The 15,371-nt window shown below is 43.9% G+C and overlaps 4 protein-coding genes across 9 annotated transcripts; 2 read left to right on the top strand and 2 right to left on the bottom strand.

Annotated features, from left to right (window-relative positions):
* Positions 1–5,209: 5,209 nt before the first annotated feature.
* On the top strand, positions 5,210–6,313 carry LOC120684952 (putative disease resistance RPP13-like protein 1). Its single transcript, XM_039966806.1, has 2 exons — positions 5,210–5,335; positions 5,624–6,313. Exons 1-2 carry the CDS (start codon positions 5,210–5,212, stop codon positions 6,311–6,313), a joined length of 816 nt encoding a protein of 271 aa, XP_039822740.1.
* Positions 6,314–8,262: 1,949 nt separating this feature from the next.
* Positions 8,263–11,043, top strand: LOC120685394 (disease resistance protein TAO1-like). 5 transcript variants are annotated; one of them, XM_039967287.1, is made up of 5 exons: positions 8,263–9,632; positions 9,709–9,806; positions 9,930–10,019; positions 10,461–10,670; positions 10,798–11,043. In XM_039967287.1, the coding sequence occupies exon 1, from the start codon at positions 8,713–8,715 to the stop codon at positions 9,625–9,627; it is 915 nt and encodes a 304-aa protein (XP_039823221.1). In that variant the 5' UTR covers positions 8,263–8,712; the 3' UTR covers positions 9,628–9,632; positions 9,709–9,806; positions 9,930–10,019; positions 10,461–10,670; positions 10,798–11,043. The 5 variants fall into 5 exon arrangements, with proteins under 5 accessions (XP_039823221.1, XP_039823223.1, XP_039823222.1 ...); XM_039967289.1 differs by lacking the exon at positions 9,709–9,806 and having other exon boundaries at positions 9,930–10,013; positions 10,193–10,670; XM_039967288.1 differs by lacking the exon at positions 9,709–9,806.
* Positions 11,033–11,728, bottom strand: LOC120685396. Its single transcript, XM_039967290.1, has one exon. The coding sequence runs from the start codon at positions 11,572–11,574 to the stop codon at positions 11,185–11,187; it is 390 nt and encodes a 129-aa protein (XP_039823224.1). The 5' UTR covers positions 11,575–11,728; the 3' UTR covers positions 11,033–11,184.
* Positions 11,729–12,116: 388 nt separating this feature from the next.
* LOC120685393 lies at positions 12,117–15,272 on the bottom strand. 2 transcript variants are annotated; one of them, XM_039967284.1, is made up of 4 exons: positions 15,069–15,272; positions 14,228–14,420; positions 13,370–13,744; positions 12,117–13,250 (listed from the first exon to the last, which is right to left on the bottom strand). In XM_039967284.1, exons 2-4 carry the CDS (start codon positions 14,406–14,408, stop codon positions 12,520–12,522), a joined length of 1,287 nt encoding a protein of 428 aa, XP_039823218.1. In that variant the 5' UTR covers positions 14,409–14,420; positions 15,069–15,272; the 3' UTR covers positions 12,117–12,519. The 2 variants fall into 2 exon arrangements, with proteins under 2 accessions (XP_039823218.1, XP_039823217.1); XM_039967283.1 differs by having other exon boundaries at positions 14,228–14,411.
* Between the last annotated feature and the right edge of the window lie 99 nt (positions 15,273–15,371).

Below are 15,371 nucleotides of genomic sequence, written 5' to 3'. Positions count from 1 at the left end.
TCAGTTGTGGTGCTTGATAATGGACGTGATGGCCGTGAAGGTGAGGTGATGGTGGCGGTGGTTCCTGGCGAGAAGAGGGAGGTCATGGGGATGACAAATGGCGGCCATGATGAGGGGGCCATCAAGACGACATTGAAGGAGAGGGAAGGCAGGAGAGAGAGAGAGGAGTAACGGCCAGGGCATGGGGAGAAGACCAAATGGCTGGAGGTTGAAGAGGGAGCCGACAGGCGGGGCCTGCATGGCAGTGAGAGAGGAGGGAGGGAAGTGGAAATGGGCCGTGGCAGGCAGGTCGGGATGGCTGGGCTGATTGGCCGTTCGGGAAAATAAGATTGGGAGGGAAGGAGAGGGAGTTTGGGCTGGCCTGGTAGAAGAAGAAAAAGCGTGAGGAAAAAGAAAAGTTTTTTTGCAAAGCAAAAAGATTATTTGAATAAAATCATTTCAAATTCAAACAAAATTTTTTTTGGGTGTTACACTCACCGGGTGCTCGGGCGGTGGAGTGCAGCGACGGGGCGGCAGGAGACCTTGCAGGAGGGGAAGAAGTCTGGTGAGGGACCAAATCGATGGAGGAAAGGGAGGAGATGGTGGTGTCATAGGGAATCGAGAAGAGGCTTATCAGAGGAGGTGAATCATGCTGGCAGGCAATGAGGAAGATGGTGGTGGTGGCGGCAATGAGGAAATGGGGGAGGAGCTAGGGTTTGGAGCCGGTTTGGCATTTTAAGGCGAGGAGGAGGCGAGCGGGCGTGACGCTTCAGCTGGCCATGGCCACGCTGGCCTAGCTAGCGGCCGCTGGCGTGGTGCCACCGCCCGAGCGGGCTAACGGGTGCGCGAGGAAGCGTAGAGGACCAGGGGAAAGGGGCCGACACGTGAGTCCAAGGTGAAGGGCAAAGAAAGGCGCCGGTTTGATTTCAAAATTCGAAAACAAGGTCTTCCTGGGCTCAAAATTTTCCAAAAGTTAAAAAAAGCAAGATAAAGACACCAAGAACGCAATGCAGAAACAAGCACTCAAAATCTATTCCAGATCGCTCATAGTAAAAAAACAAAACAGCAGGTTTCCAAGAATTTGTAGCTCGGGTTGGCTATCACAAAATTCTGGAAAATATTTAAAATCATAATTCTAGATTTATTATTTTATAAAAACTTTTTGAGGGCACATTTGCATATTAAAAATTGAACTTACTTCACAAACAAGCACTCAAACATGTCACAAAATTAAATGTCATGCCAAAAACATGCACATGATGCTTTATTATGCTCTAATGATGCTCGTGATGGAATTGCTTAAGTTTTAATCATATTTAAAATTTTGGGTCGTGACAAGATTGATTATATGCTTTACATTATTTATACCTTTCCTATTGTGTGAAAGGGACAAGAGCTTAGCCATGCCTTTGTGGTGTGTAGCATGGCTTACTAGTCAACACCACATTTCTACACCGTTTGGATGTAGATATTCAAGTTTAGAATTTGGAACTGGTATTAGATGCACTCAATTTCAGCTATTGATGGTCTAGGAATTGCCATTGGCAATCTGCTTCAATGCCAAGCGGTGAATATGGTCTAGGAATTGCCATTGGCAATCTGCTTCAATGCCAAGCGGTATTCACCGCGCAACCACAGCCCCTCCCACTATTCTGACCCCCGCACCTGCTCCTAGCTGCATTGGCCTCCATCGCGCCTGCCCCGCTACCCTCCGTCGCCGGCTCCTGCTCCACTCTCCCGCACCTTGGCTCCGCTCCGCCGCAGGGGTAGGCCAATGTAATTTAAGTGTATTCAAGTGAATACCTACTATTTTTAGCAAACAAATATGTAGTATATTGTATATATATAATTTAAAAAAAAATTATGTTATATTAGACCTCTCATCTCTCTATTGATGCAAGTTTTGGCCAACACACGAGAGCACTTGAGCATGCGAGTCGCAAACGAACCGAAGGGCAGCAAGGCCGTCCAGACCGATTAGACCGGTTGAGCAGACCGGTCGGACCGATTTCTAGGGTTTCGCCGGAATCGGTCGTCTGGAGGGATAACTATCACACTTATGTGGTGAAGAGTGGCAAGGTTTACGAGCAAACCAGCAAAGGATAACCAACGCACTTACGTGACGAAGAATGATTAGTTTACGAGCAAACTAGCAAAGGCCGTCAAAGCTCTCACCCGGGAGGGACCCAGTCGGGGCGTGAACGTCGCCGGACGTGCCCTAGGTTGACCGGCAAGACTTAGGACGCCATCAATGGCTGTGGGGGTCACGATGGACAGCAAGAGAGATTGGAAAAGACTAGGGTTTAGAGGTAAAAAGTAGATGCGTAATGTTTTATTCGATTGGATGTGTATCAATCGGCCATAACCCTTTATATTTATAGGGTGGGATGGTCTGTACCCTTTAGGAGTCGAAACCCTTACAAATCCCGCATCAAAATACAAATCCTAACTCGGACTGGACTTTTCGGACCGGTCTGACCGGTCTCTGGACCGGTCTGACCGCCCCTGGACTGGTCTGACCGAGGTGCTAGTCTTCCGGGAAGCATAATTTCCTCATCCGGAGTCCAAATTTGACGTTCTATATATGCATTTCGATTGACTCGATGAGATCTACGCAATGGTGAAGTCCAATTGACAATTTGACAAAGTTGTCCTGACCAGTCTGACTGGTTTGTATGACAAGTCTGACCGGTTTGTTCAGATTGCCAGTAAATCTTGTCTTGTGCCAATTTTGAGTGCCAACATATGCCCCCCTATTTCTTGGTAAAGCTTGCGTACCAAGAAACATTTTTCCAAAGCCAAAATTGCACTGAAACAATGAAAAGCACTGGCGCACCAATCACATCTTGTCTCCAACGATGAAGGAATTCCATCAACTATATATCTTGATATTGCTCAACAATAGTTTCATCTTTCTGGCAATGTTCCTGCATCTTCATTGAGATGACGAGCCTGAGTACACATCACCTCGGCTATAAGTATTTGAAATATCATTCAAAATCATTCTCACATCCTCAAATGACCATGGAAGCACAAATTGACCAAATTACAATCAATAGTAATTTGATCCTTTCAATGTCTTCCAGAATTAAGATTGGGATCATACAAGGACCAAAGATAATGTCCACCAATCTCACATCCATGAATCAAAAAACTCTAGCCGAAATAAAAGAAACTTGTTCGGCTTGCTTAGTAGTGCCAAATATTACAATCGGTCTTATAAATGAATATGCCACAATGACAGCATAAATGACCAAGATTGGCAATAACTGCAGGAAAAATGGTCGGACCGGTCTTACAAGCGGTCAGACCGGTCTTGGAATCCGGTTAGACCGGTCTCCTGAGCCGGTTGGACCGGTCTATCCAGAGAGCATACTTTGGCATCCACAAACATCGGCCTTTTTGATATGAACTTGACCTTTTCTAATCATATAGCCAGATGTTTGATTTGCCAAAATATCAGCTGCATTATTGACATGTCCTGATGTATGATAAATGATGAATTCATCGAAGTTAGATATCACATCTAGACAGTCTCATAATAAAAAATTAGTGATCCAAATAGGCATTACTTTAACTTAGGTACTTGCTGCACCTATTAATATTGAACCACAAAATATTTTTGGATATTTCACACCTATGGATCTCAAGATTCCTAGCTCGAATGCAAATTTCATATTCGGCCTAATTATTGGTGTAGAAGTATTTAAACCGGCTATACTTCTCAAATAGTATCACAAACAATACCAATGCCTTGAGAACTCTTCCAAACCGATTCAACATAGTATCCATAGGAGAAAAATACACAACTCATAAACATCTTGCCCCCGAGCCTCAAAGCAACCAAGTGATCTCTGATCGGGAAGCTTAATGCTTTAGGACGATGATCAAAGGCATTCATCGGCTGTATATGTTGCCAAAGACGACATAAATTATCGTCCGTAGTGAATTCATCCATAATAAATATGTATAGCCGAAATAAAGTGTAGAGAGATATATGAGTTCAAGAATTAAAACCATCTCTAGGAACTAAATATTTCGGCTTTTGAAATTAATCAATATACATAGCAATTTGGTGATAACCCTCTATGATATAAAGACCCATATGGCATACGAGGATCAAAATTAAAACATGAGGGGTAACCAAACATATTATAGGATGAATTCCAAGACACAGGCGTATATGACATGGGTAAATCAAATGGATGATGTACTGACCAATAATTTTGATGATTTGGTGCAAACCTTATATTTGAAGATCGCCTCTTGGACCTCCTCTTCTTCTTTAATTGCATTGCACCTTTTGCTGGACCATCACCCTTGTCTTGAGTTTGAATACTCCATTTAGGAACCCACGCCATGTTCTTTTGTTTCAACTCTTGGGCACTAAGTTTTTTGAGCTTCTTCTTTTGCCAATTTGATGAATCAAGTGGATGGCTTAGCTTTGCTTCAATTCTGGACAGCAATGATTGTTTCTTGATTTCGGGCTTCTTCAACTCACTTTGTTCAGATTTGGCATTAGGAATATTGACACTCAATTTTTTTCCTTCCTTTGCCATCAATAGCCGAAGTCTCTAACACATTAATCGGCTTTTCATCAATTGCATTCAGATCTGAACACTTATCTTTACGACCATAAATTTGCTTGACAACCTTTTTCTTGTTTTCAACTCTATACCGATTCTTTGTCTTAAAACGGTCATTTTCAACATAAGGCTGCCTTGCACATGATGGCTCTCTTGGAGCTGCATACTCTACACGATATGGTCTAAAATATGAAGTAGTATGTGCTTATGGATCATTCCACCCCCATGATGAATAGGGCTGAAAACTAGTAGGATGTGGAGAATATGGAACTGGCATTGATGATCTCAAAGGAGAATATGATGTTGCTGAATGAAACTTTTCTCATTGCCAATTTCAACTCCTAGAATTATGTTTAGGAGGCATCTTTGATGATTTATCATCATTTGACCGATTAGCATGCTTGGCCTCATTTTGTTTTAAATATTTAGCCAGAAGTTCATCAAAACTGAGCTTCGGCTTCTTTCCCTCGTGCTTAAAACGGTCTTTACCTCCATTGACTTTAGAATGCTCTGATTTCAGTTTTCCTGAGCGTCCTTGATCAGAACCGGTCTGACCAGTTTGGGCAACCGGTCTGACCTATTTGGTACCGGTCTGACTGGTTGAGCAAACCAGTCTGACCGGTTCTGCCAGCACAGCAGGAGTAATGGTTCTTGGTCTGATTGTGAATATCCTGGTCGACGAGTATGAATACGAGGTAAACCGGTGTGAAGCGGTGGCTCTCGACCGATCTGTCAGCGTCCCAAACACCGGCAAGCGCAAGTATCAAGAGGTACTTAGTTCTCATCATTTATTTTTTTCAGATAAAGAAAAATGTTTCTGGCCACTGTGAAAGCATCAACCTAGCATGTCAGAGTATTTATTCAGCTATCCAGCTGATTCCAACAATGTTTCATTTTTTTTGAGAAGTAACAAAGTTTCATTTTCAAGTGATGTTCTTATTAAATGTAGCTGGACAGCACAGCAAACCAATACTTATATTCATAGGTTATTCTCCATAAAAAAGTAATCAATTAAACATGAAATTGACTTAGACTTTCTTCTTAATTTCTTCGAAAAGGATAATCAGTCCCGTTTGGCGCATCCTGCTGTTGTGGCAGTGGCAGTTCCTCATGACTTGGTTCTTCGAGCAAGAAAAATAACTGAGAGATTCAATGAGATCATACATTACCCTGAACATTTGAGTTTGTCAGAGAATGATGGACAGAGACGGTTTGCTCCAGATATCAGCAGTCTGCGGCACACTAGCTCTGTCGTATTTGAGAAGAGCATTTTGGGACGAGACCAAGACAAAGTCAAGATAATTAATAAGTTATCTGAAGAAGGGGGAAATGTTGGGAATCCTGTTTCTGTCATGGCCATTGTTGGTATGGGTGGACTGGGCAAGACAACGCTTGCGCAGCTTGTCTATAACGACCCAGGGGTGAGCCAGTCCTTTGACAAGTGTGCCTGGGTTTGTGTGTCTGAACATTTTGATGTCAATACAATTACAAGGAACATCATTACTTCGCTAACGAGTGAGCAGTGTTTGTATACTGAACTTGCTGATCTTCAGATGAAATTGGCAAATGAAGTAAATCAGAGAAGGGTTTTTCTTGTGTTGGATGACATATGGAATGAGAGAAGAGACTCTTGGGAGTTGTTCTGTAAGCCTCTATCAGCTGTGAAGTTTTGCCAGATCATAGTGACCACTCGGAGCGAGCAAGTCGCAAGACTGATACAGACTACACCTGTTGGAAATATGTCCTAGAGGCAATCATATTTTTTTGTATTCATGGTTAATAAAGTGTACCTTGAATATTCATGGATGATAACTTGTATTGATTAATGCTTATGTGAAGTATTTGTGAAACTCTATACTTGTATGAATATTCTAAAATGTTACTAGTCGGAGTTTATGTGAGGACACACATGAATATTAGACTAGCACATGTATTAGTTAATTGACTACGTTTCACAAGTCATAGACATGGGGATGTCAAACTAATAATGTGGGCTCATGTGAGACATAAGACTGAACTTACCCAACACGAGATGATGACTTCTCATTACACAATATGTACGCTATGTCCTAAGACCTGAGATCGTCGTATGTACTCAAGATGTGAACCGACTTACTTAGGAGCCATCAAACGCTGCACCGTAATAGGGTAGCCATAAAGGTGGCTTTCGGGTCTGTCAAGAAACATGCTGTGAGACATAGTCAGTTAAGATGGGATTTGCCCCTCTCTACAAGAGAGAGATATCTCTGGGCCCCTCGAGTGATTCGGATCAGGAAATGCATGGCCATGCTGGGGTTAAGAGTTAACCAAGTATTCCGAATCACAGGATCGAGAAAGAGTGGTCGGCTTTAAACTAGACCACATATCGTGAGGCAAAGGGAACAGCATGTATACGATATTGTGGCGTCTCGTCTGATATGATCTTTGTGTGCGTATAGTAGTTGACATGTCTTGCTAGAGGTCACTGTCTACTATTGGGCCGAGTAAGAGTACTCGGGCCATGTCTATTCGCATGTGAGCCCATAGGATCACACACTTAAGGAAAAGAAGCCTCATAAGGATGAGATCTGAATTAAAATGGCCTTAGGTGCACTAATGGGCCATTTAGGCCCAAAAGGGGGCACCCAAGGTGGGGCCCAAGGCAGCCCACCTAAGGAGCTATATAAACAGAGGAGGGGGCGCCTTAAAACCCTAACCCTAGCTATTGTTCACGTGCGTGAACATTACCTGCTACAGTAGCCGCCCCCTTTTCTGGCCGGCCCTCCTGTGCGCTAAGCCCTAACTGCAGTAATCCTGGTTTATGCGGTAGAAAAAAATTATTTTTGTTACCCCATATTCCTACAACACCTTGCTATTACTTAAGTTGTCTGAGTTCTGATGAAAGTTGGTCATTGTTCAGTCAAGCAGGCTTTATTGTTGAGAAAGAATCTGATATTCCAACAAACCTGAGAAATATTGGCAAGTGTATCGTTCAAAAGTGTAAAGGCCTGCCACTAGCACTTAAGACACTAGCAAGCATGTTGCGGTTTGAAACAGATGAAAGGAGATGGAACGATGTCTTAAAAAATGAATTGTGGGACTTTGAACAACCACGAAATGAGGTGCTACGAGCATTGGAATTGAGCTACAAGCACATGCCTGTACACTTCAGACGGTGCTTAATTTCTCTAGCTCTGTACCCAAAAGATTATAGTTTCTATGGTAGTGAAGTGTCCCAATTGTGGAAAATACTTGACTTGATTCATTGTGATGGAAGTGATGACGACTATCAAAATGCAGAAGGAGAACCGTATTTGAAGGAGTTAGTTCAGAGGTCAATGCTTCAGATCAATTGTGGAAAATACTTGACTTCATATAGCTTGCATGATCTTATCCATGATCTTGCATGCTTTCTTGCTGGGGAAGAGTTCTACAGACTTGAAGGGGGTCAACATACTGAAATTCCACAAAACATTAGGTATATGTCCACACATAAATATATCACAGCAGCTGGCATTTCAGTTTTTCCACATTCTGTAAGGGCCATCATAGTGCTACGGGACTTAGGAAATTTGAATCAAGCTATGGTTCCAAAAGCACTATTTTCCAATTGTAGGAAGTTGCGGGCCCTTTACATAAGTTATAGCAAGAGACTTCCAATGGTATTGCCTGACTACATTGGAAACCTGAAACTACTACGCCATTTGTCGCTTACAGGAGAGCCAATTATGTCAATGCAACCGGACCCTCTGTATATACTATCGGTGCATATCCAGAATCTAGCACTAAACCAAATTGGGCATCTAATTAGCCTCCATTCTTTGTCAGATATACGCATCACCCGATGTTGTTGCAGTTTCAACATAAGAGAGCTGAGGAACATCAACCAAGTTAGGAAGCTGAGAATTGAAGGATTGAGTAACGTTCGTCATATCAGGCATGCAAATGAAGCCCAACTACAGAGGAAAAAACACCTCCGTTCACTACATTTGGGCTTCGATGTTGTAATCATGAGCAGTGTCCATGTGGTCTGCAACCAGAATCAGTGAAAATACCACACGACCAACTACTTGATAGCTTGCGACCACACTACAATCTACGTGAACTGAGCATAAGTTCTTATGATTCAGCAATATACCCCAGTTGGGTAGGGGATCGTTCCTTCTTCATGTTGACCACCATAAAATTATTCGGTGGCCAATTCAAACACCTCCCAGTGCTTGGTGGTTTACCTTCACTCAAGAACCTCCATGTTGGCTATACGGATTCTGTCGAAGACATTGGCCGTGAGTTATTCATCAGACAGTTTGCAGGAGATGAATACTTCCCTTCATTGACAAACCTGGAATTCATGTTCTTTTCAGAGTGGTCAGAATGGTCTGGAGTGGATGATGGTGAACCTCCATGCCTAAATGAACTGTCGCTATTGATGTGCGACAAACTGAGTTCTCTTCCATTGGGGCCACTTCGGTGTTTGGTAATCCTGAATATTCGTGAGTGTCATAACATTGCTACATTACCTGCATTGCTTGCTCTTCGTGAACTAAAGATTGCTGGATGTTCTAGTCTAAGCGAAATTCCAACTCTCCCATCACTTTCGAAATTGGACATATCCAAATGTCGAAACCTTAGTTCCATTGGTCTCCACCCCTCCTTCACCACCTTGCAACCTCACAGCTCTTCAGACCCAGGTATTGGTGCAGTAAGTTCCCTCGCCAAGCTCACAGAATGCACCCTAGCGACCTGTCCAAATCTTAGTGCAGTTTGTTACCTCCCTTCACTCAGTACCTTAGATCTCATGTTTGGAATGAGAGATGAGTTACTGTACTGTCTGCTGAACGACCTCCCATCATTGAACAGCTTAAAAATTTCTTCTTTTGATGTTACATCCATACATCTTAAACACAAAAGTCTTCCCTCACTTACAAGGCTCTGCTTAATGTACTGCCCTAACCTCCAGTACTGTGATGGGCTTCCTAGTCTAACTTCCCTTGAGCATCTGGAGGTTCGTTACTGCCCAAAGCTCCCCATATATAATCTGCATCCATCGCGGCTCAAAACTCTTATCATTAAAGATAAATGAACACGGTATGTAATCTGCTGTTGTCCGCTTTGTCTAATTTCCTAACGTTCTCGCTTATTTTGTTTCTCCATGCTCTTTCAGCAAGTTCAAACTCTGCACTGCTTACATGGCAGCCTTAGGCATCTCAATTCTTGGTCTCTGATGTTCTGATGTAATATTTTGGAATGGAGCCAGCTAAGGCTAGTATTATTTTCTGTTCAAACCTTGGTCCAATTGTTGTCACGATCCATTCACCACACAAAACGCATATTATTGTATATAGTTATTAATTTAAATACAACTTAGGATCCTTTTGGATGCAGGTATTCAGGTGAAGGGATTGCATTGGGGTACCAATTCCAAATCTGGGTGGAAACGGGAATGGCGTAATGCCAATGTTGCTGTTTGGATGTGTACTTGTGGCCGTCGTGGAGCTCGTGGTCGTCGCCGTCTCTATTTCCATGGAGCTCAAGGCTGCCGCCGCCGCCGCCGCTACAGGGAAGCCATCCCCGCGTTGCCGCAAGAGAGCAAAGTGTTCCTATTTCTACAGGGAAGCCATCCCCGCGTTGCCGCAAGAGAGCTACAGGGATGTGTACGTAATGGCGGATAGTTGGAATCAATGTGTTCCTATTTCTTCAGTGGTCTGATAGATCTCAGATTCCCTTAAATGAATCTTTCTACTTGTACTATGCTTAAACAGTTAAACGGGGTGCAAATCCAAAACAGAGTATCTGTTGTCTACATATCATGTATTTGAATTTCATGTCCTAGTAGATGTGGCATTGCCAGTGACATCTAATTGCTTGTTTTCGTACAATTTAGTGCCTCTAATTCACGGATCACGTACATTTCAGGTTTATATTACAAGAATCTTATCCACCTGCTGGACCTTCACTTCACTGCAGTTCCTACTTCCAAACCATGTCTCATAGCATGGTGAAGCATTTGAAAACTTGGGTTGCATCATGATAATCAGTTTCTGGACATCTTCGCTTGATTTCTCATTCATAAGACCTGACCAATTCTGAAGCTCAGCTCTGCGCAAATTCTAACCGTAGTAAAAGGTATGAAACTTCAGCATAGTGCAATTAAGTTTGCCCGTCAATAACATGTTGCTCGCATGGATGCCTGTCTGTATTGCGTTCTGAATTTTTCTCTCTGTGACCTTCATTTCCTCTGTCAATCTTTTAGAGGACCCTACGAAAGAAAGCAGAGGACACGGCATTCTGTTCCATTCACCTGACTCATGGATGGAACAACATGGTGATAGTAGCAGGTCTTTTAACTCAATTGCACGAGGGACATTTTCACGATTAAGTGGACAATGTTTTGAAACAATTTAGCAAGCCTTGAAATTTGTGATGGACTGAAAGTAATCGCATGTGTACTTTGTAGCCACAGTGCCTACTGAATATCCAGCCTGATCGAACTGCTCAATCCCTGATAGTAATACTTCCAAACGATACAAAATTATAATATTTGTACAAGGAATAGCCATACAAAACTTTGATGCCACAAAAGATTTTGAGCTAAAGAAGTTGAATAAAAATTGTACCAGGATCAAGATCAACTGGGACTTCACAACACCAATGCCGCAGCCAAGGCAACAACCAAGGCAACCCACGTGGCCACAGCCCCGCCGCCATCCGGCATCCCGGCCGGTGCGCCGGAGAGCGGCTCGTAGTACGACGCCGGCACCGACGGCAGGCCTCGGCCGTGCGCGACGGCGACCTCGAACCGCATCCCCTTCCGGCAGTGGTCGCCGTCCCCGGCGTCCGAGAAGAAGTAGTTGGCGCCCTCCGCCGTCAGCATCACGGCCAGGAACGCCCCCTCCGGCTTCCAGCCGCTGCTGCCGTTCGCCGCGACGCCGTCGCTGCAGAGCCTGTACGCCGTGGCGTTGGTCGTGTGCACCACCGTGTTGCCCGTGTCCGTCTTGAAGCCTGAACACATCAACAATGTCAGTAGCATGTCTCATGATCTTGCACGGTCGAACTTGAACTCACTGAGGTAGTCGCCGAGGTAGAAGGTGCGATTGGCGGCCCAGGCAGAGTAGTTGGCGGCGGAGGCGTTCGCCTTCCAGTCGAAGAACCACCCGGCGCCGTCGCCCACGGCATGGTTCGTGCCGAACGGCGGCGCCGTTGTGTTCTTGGTCAGGCCTGCTGTTGCATTGCCACCGCCCGGGCTCGCCATCGCATTGCCGGAGGCTGCGACGGTGGAGACGAGAGCAAGGATTGCTACCGTGAACAACATTGCAGGATTGGCCATGGCTGGCACCTGGAAGAATGCCGTGCTAGCTGCTGCTACTGAAGTGGACTCTGCATCCCCAGATGCTAACTGGTGACTAAATCTTGACAATGAGTAAATTAATAGTGATGTCAACGGTTTATGGGGCATCCAAGTGGGGTCGGCGCCACCTGGCAAGGTACTGCGAATCTGGTAACCGGTGGCTGGATCTGCGATAAAATAATTTCCTGGTATAATTGATCAGTTTGGATCAGCACAACTTGGAAGGAAACACACAGGTCAAACTAGAATGGGGGTGAACTCCCAGTCATATTGTTACAAATCACATGCTGTTAAATTGATTTCAATGGTATCAGATTTATATACAGTATTGGGTATATGGTTCGGGTACAATCATCATGTATTTTGGATTGTATTTTGAGCTAGCAACTATACCATATCATCAGAATGTAGATTTTCATCTGTGTTTTTGACAGCTGATTTCTGATTCTGGTCGTGTTTCTGTACATCATCTGAACCATTCATGTGTCTGTTTCAGAGTAACACTACCATTGGAACCACTCATGTTTATGAATCGGAAATCTTGTGACCTCTTTCCTGTGACTATCCAGAAGATTGACGTAGCACTATTGCACTGTACCTAAATAACTTCATTGATTTCCGTAGCATTTAAGTCCTGTCACCAGATCCATCTCCCCCCTTCAAATCACTTTGCATGGGTTTGAATGCTGCCAGAAGAACTGCGACCTTGTTTGCCAGGAACCCCGCAGTGCCGACAAAGAGCTCGGTTGGTGTCAGCTCAAAGCTGTCACCGCCAACACCATATTTCAATGCAACAGCTCCCGCAACCATTACTAATGACAATATCAACCATGGCCTTCTTACGCCACTGAAACCACTTACAGATGGCTGTGCGCTCCCCGCTTCTGTGGGCGAACTAATTACAGGCAACCCATCGACAGATCTTTGCAGTAGCAGCAGATAGAGGAATCCTCCAATTCCACCAACCAGGAAAGAGTAGGCAGCATTGTCGTTGGAAGCCAAGGTGAAGATGGAGAAACCTGTTAGCACTATAGCTGCATCATAGAGCAGCAAAGATTGCTTGAGATCAGCATATTGTCTCAAACCATCCTCTTTCAACTCCTTAACAACTGAAGCAGTGCTCTCTGACAATAACTGCCCTTCTTGAAGATCAGAAATGCTAACTCCTGACAGGTCCATGACAGCCACAGGCCTGGCTTCAGCTACTGAAGCTCCATCCTCTCCAAGAGGCACATTGATTTTCTCGAAAGTGTATTGCAAACCGTTAAACTTGAGTTCACACGTTCCACTAATATCTTTAGGTGGATCAACCGGTCCATGTATTATTTTCAAGCTCAAACCATCTAATCTCCATGAACCTGACCTTCAGAGGTAAAATTAACAAACAAAACGGGAGAAACACTCATCAGGTGAACATGTTACAATTATTATCACAACTAATATTTGCAATCAACATGAAGCTTAGTGTATAATGTACCTGATTCTAGACCGATCCAGACTTCTTTAATCCTTTGCAATTTAGACCCCTTGAAAGTCACAGCATCAACTGAACCACTTTGGAAGGGCATCGATTGCTCTGCCTTTATTCCTGGCGTAGGTTGACCCAAATAAATTGCAGGTACTCTTTGTAACAAGGAGTCACCATCAACATCAATTAAGCAGATTAAAATTGCAGAATTTCTATCCAGCAAAGAGGAACTAAATTCTCTACTAGTCCTAAGCTCTAGCACATAGAATGCATCAGAGTCATCCAATCTGATTGTGCTAAATATGTCCTCAGGAACAGTATTGGGATATGTCTTTAGTTCCTCTGTTGGAAGAAGGCGTGAAGGCTTTACAGAGGGCACAGTATCTGCAGATGCAAGAAACAATGGTCACTGAATGGTATGGATAGAATGGTAAATTTGCATAAAAACAAATAAAAAGAGCTTTCATGTGCTCCATAATAAAAAAAGAAAGATTATCAACTAGTAGAAACCCACATAATAGCAGGACAGGAGAAAAATTAACTACATGCAAGATATACTAGCTGAAGACTCTTTAGTAATGTGAAAAGTTCATACAATAGACTGTGCAAGCTGAAGATTCTTTAGTAATGTGAAAAGTTCATACAATAGACTCTTTAGTAATGTGAAAAGTTCATACAATAGACTGTGCAAGCAAAAACAGATACAGTAGAGAATTCCATGTCCTAGAAAAGCAATATAATAATACTATATCGATTGGGACTTTGAAAAAAGAGCATTTAGAAACACGCTGCTTACCAGTGCATAGAAATAAGCTTCAAGTAACAATATAAAATGTTCGGTCAGACATGTCGTGGGTCATGATGTACCTTGTAGTGAAGATCCTTTGGAGAAAGTAGTTACCCACTGACTTCTGTTTCGCCTTTTGAGTTTCATTTCATCCAGAAAGGTATTGCAATACATTCTCGGGCTGTTATTCAGCAGTAGCCATCCAGGCAGAAAATTAGAATAAACTGATGGAGCAACATGCCCGGCACAGAGGATCACCATTTTCTGTGGTAACAGCAAACAGAGCATATTAGATGTGCTACATTCGTGATATATATGGTTAACCATAAGACATGAACAAAAAAAGGGTGCATGAACCTGATATACTCGTTACCATCGTATCATGAAAAAAATGTTATGTAAGACCTAAAGTTGATTCACGGATTCATGGCCAAATCTACGGGACCTGAATTACATAACTATGCATCGCAATTCGCTAAGAAATCAAAGGCGGCATTTGTTCCATGTGCAGCAAAAACTGTGAGCCCAGCTAGGACAGGGTACACAACTGAAGCTAGCAAAATGGCCACTCATACACTAGAAGCATTCGATTATGGCCTATTATAGCCTTATGGGACAGCAAGGAACTGAAGTGAACTGAACAATGCCTGAGGCCTGGCAAACAGATCAAAGACCATAACATAATTGAACTGCGATACCAGCATCGACACTTTGGACATGATACCTTCCAGTGTTATAAATGCTCAGTCCATCATAGTCTAGTATGTACAGATCAAATAAAAGCAACTATCAGCTACTCAGCATGTCCTATGCTTGAAAGGATAAAAGTTATGATCCTGCACCATAACCCTAACCCCTCACACAAAGGGATAAATCAAAGAGGGAGGGCGAATCTGTCCAGGCTGCGGCTTCCGGCCTTACCAGAGGAAGAGGGGGGATCGGTCCCGGCGCGGACGAGGGATCTGCGCCCCACCCAGCGGTGTCGATTGGGGAAGAGGACGGGATTCCGCGGATGAGGGTGCGCCGTCGCGTGCGCCCTGCTTCTTGTTCGGGCTGGAAGCGGAGGGCGGAGGCGTGCCGCGTGCGCCTTCGGCCGGTGGCCGAGAGGGACGGCGTCGGCGGCGAGTGAGGGTGTTTTCGGGATTTTCCCGGGCCTGATATTTTCTGCCCGCCGAGGAAGGGGAAGCGATTGCGGCCCGGCCCAGTCTGATGGTGATGGGCCTT

The sequence above is a fragment of the Panicum virgatum genome, chromosome 8N, assembly GCF_016808335.1.
Source record: "Panicum virgatum strain AP13 chromosome 8N, P.virgatum_v5, whole genome shotgun sequence".
Taxonomy (NCBI): domain Eukaryota; kingdom Viridiplantae; phylum Streptophyta; class Magnoliopsida; order Poales; family Poaceae; genus Panicum; species Panicum virgatum.
Note: the sequence above shows the minus strand (reverse complement) of the source record. Positions and strands in the feature narration are given on the sequence as shown.

Excerpts from the sequence above, each read along its gene's own strand:
- LOC120685393 (XM_039967284.1), bottom strand. The coding sequence starts at position 14,408 with ATGGTGATCCTCTGTGCCGGGCATGTTGCTCCATCAGTTTATTCTAAT. Across the intron at positions 13,745-14,227 it reads CAAAGGATCTTCACTACAAG|ATACTGTGCCCTCTGTAAAG; the intron begins GTACATCATGAC and ends TTGCATCTGCAG. Across the intron at positions 13,251-13,369 it reads CTGGATCGGTCTAGAATCAG|GTTCATGGAGATTAGATGGT; the intron begins GTACATTATACA and ends TCTGAAGGTCAG.
- LOC120684952 (XM_039966806.1), top strand. The coding sequence starts at position 5,210 with ATGGTTCTTGGTCTGATTGTGAATATCCTGGTCGACGAGTATGAATAC. Across the intron at positions 5,336-5,623 it reads GCAAGCGCAAGTATCAAGAG|GATAATCAGTCCCGTTTGGC; the intron begins GTACTTAGTTCT and ends TTCTTCGAAAAG.
- LOC120685394 (XM_039967289.1), top strand. The coding sequence starts at position 8,713 with ATGTTGACCACCATAAAATTATTCGGTGGCCAATTCAAACACCTCCCA.
- LOC120685396 (XM_039967290.1), bottom strand. The coding sequence starts at position 11,574 with ATGCTACTGACATTGTTGATGTGTTCAGGCTTCAAGACGGACACGGGC.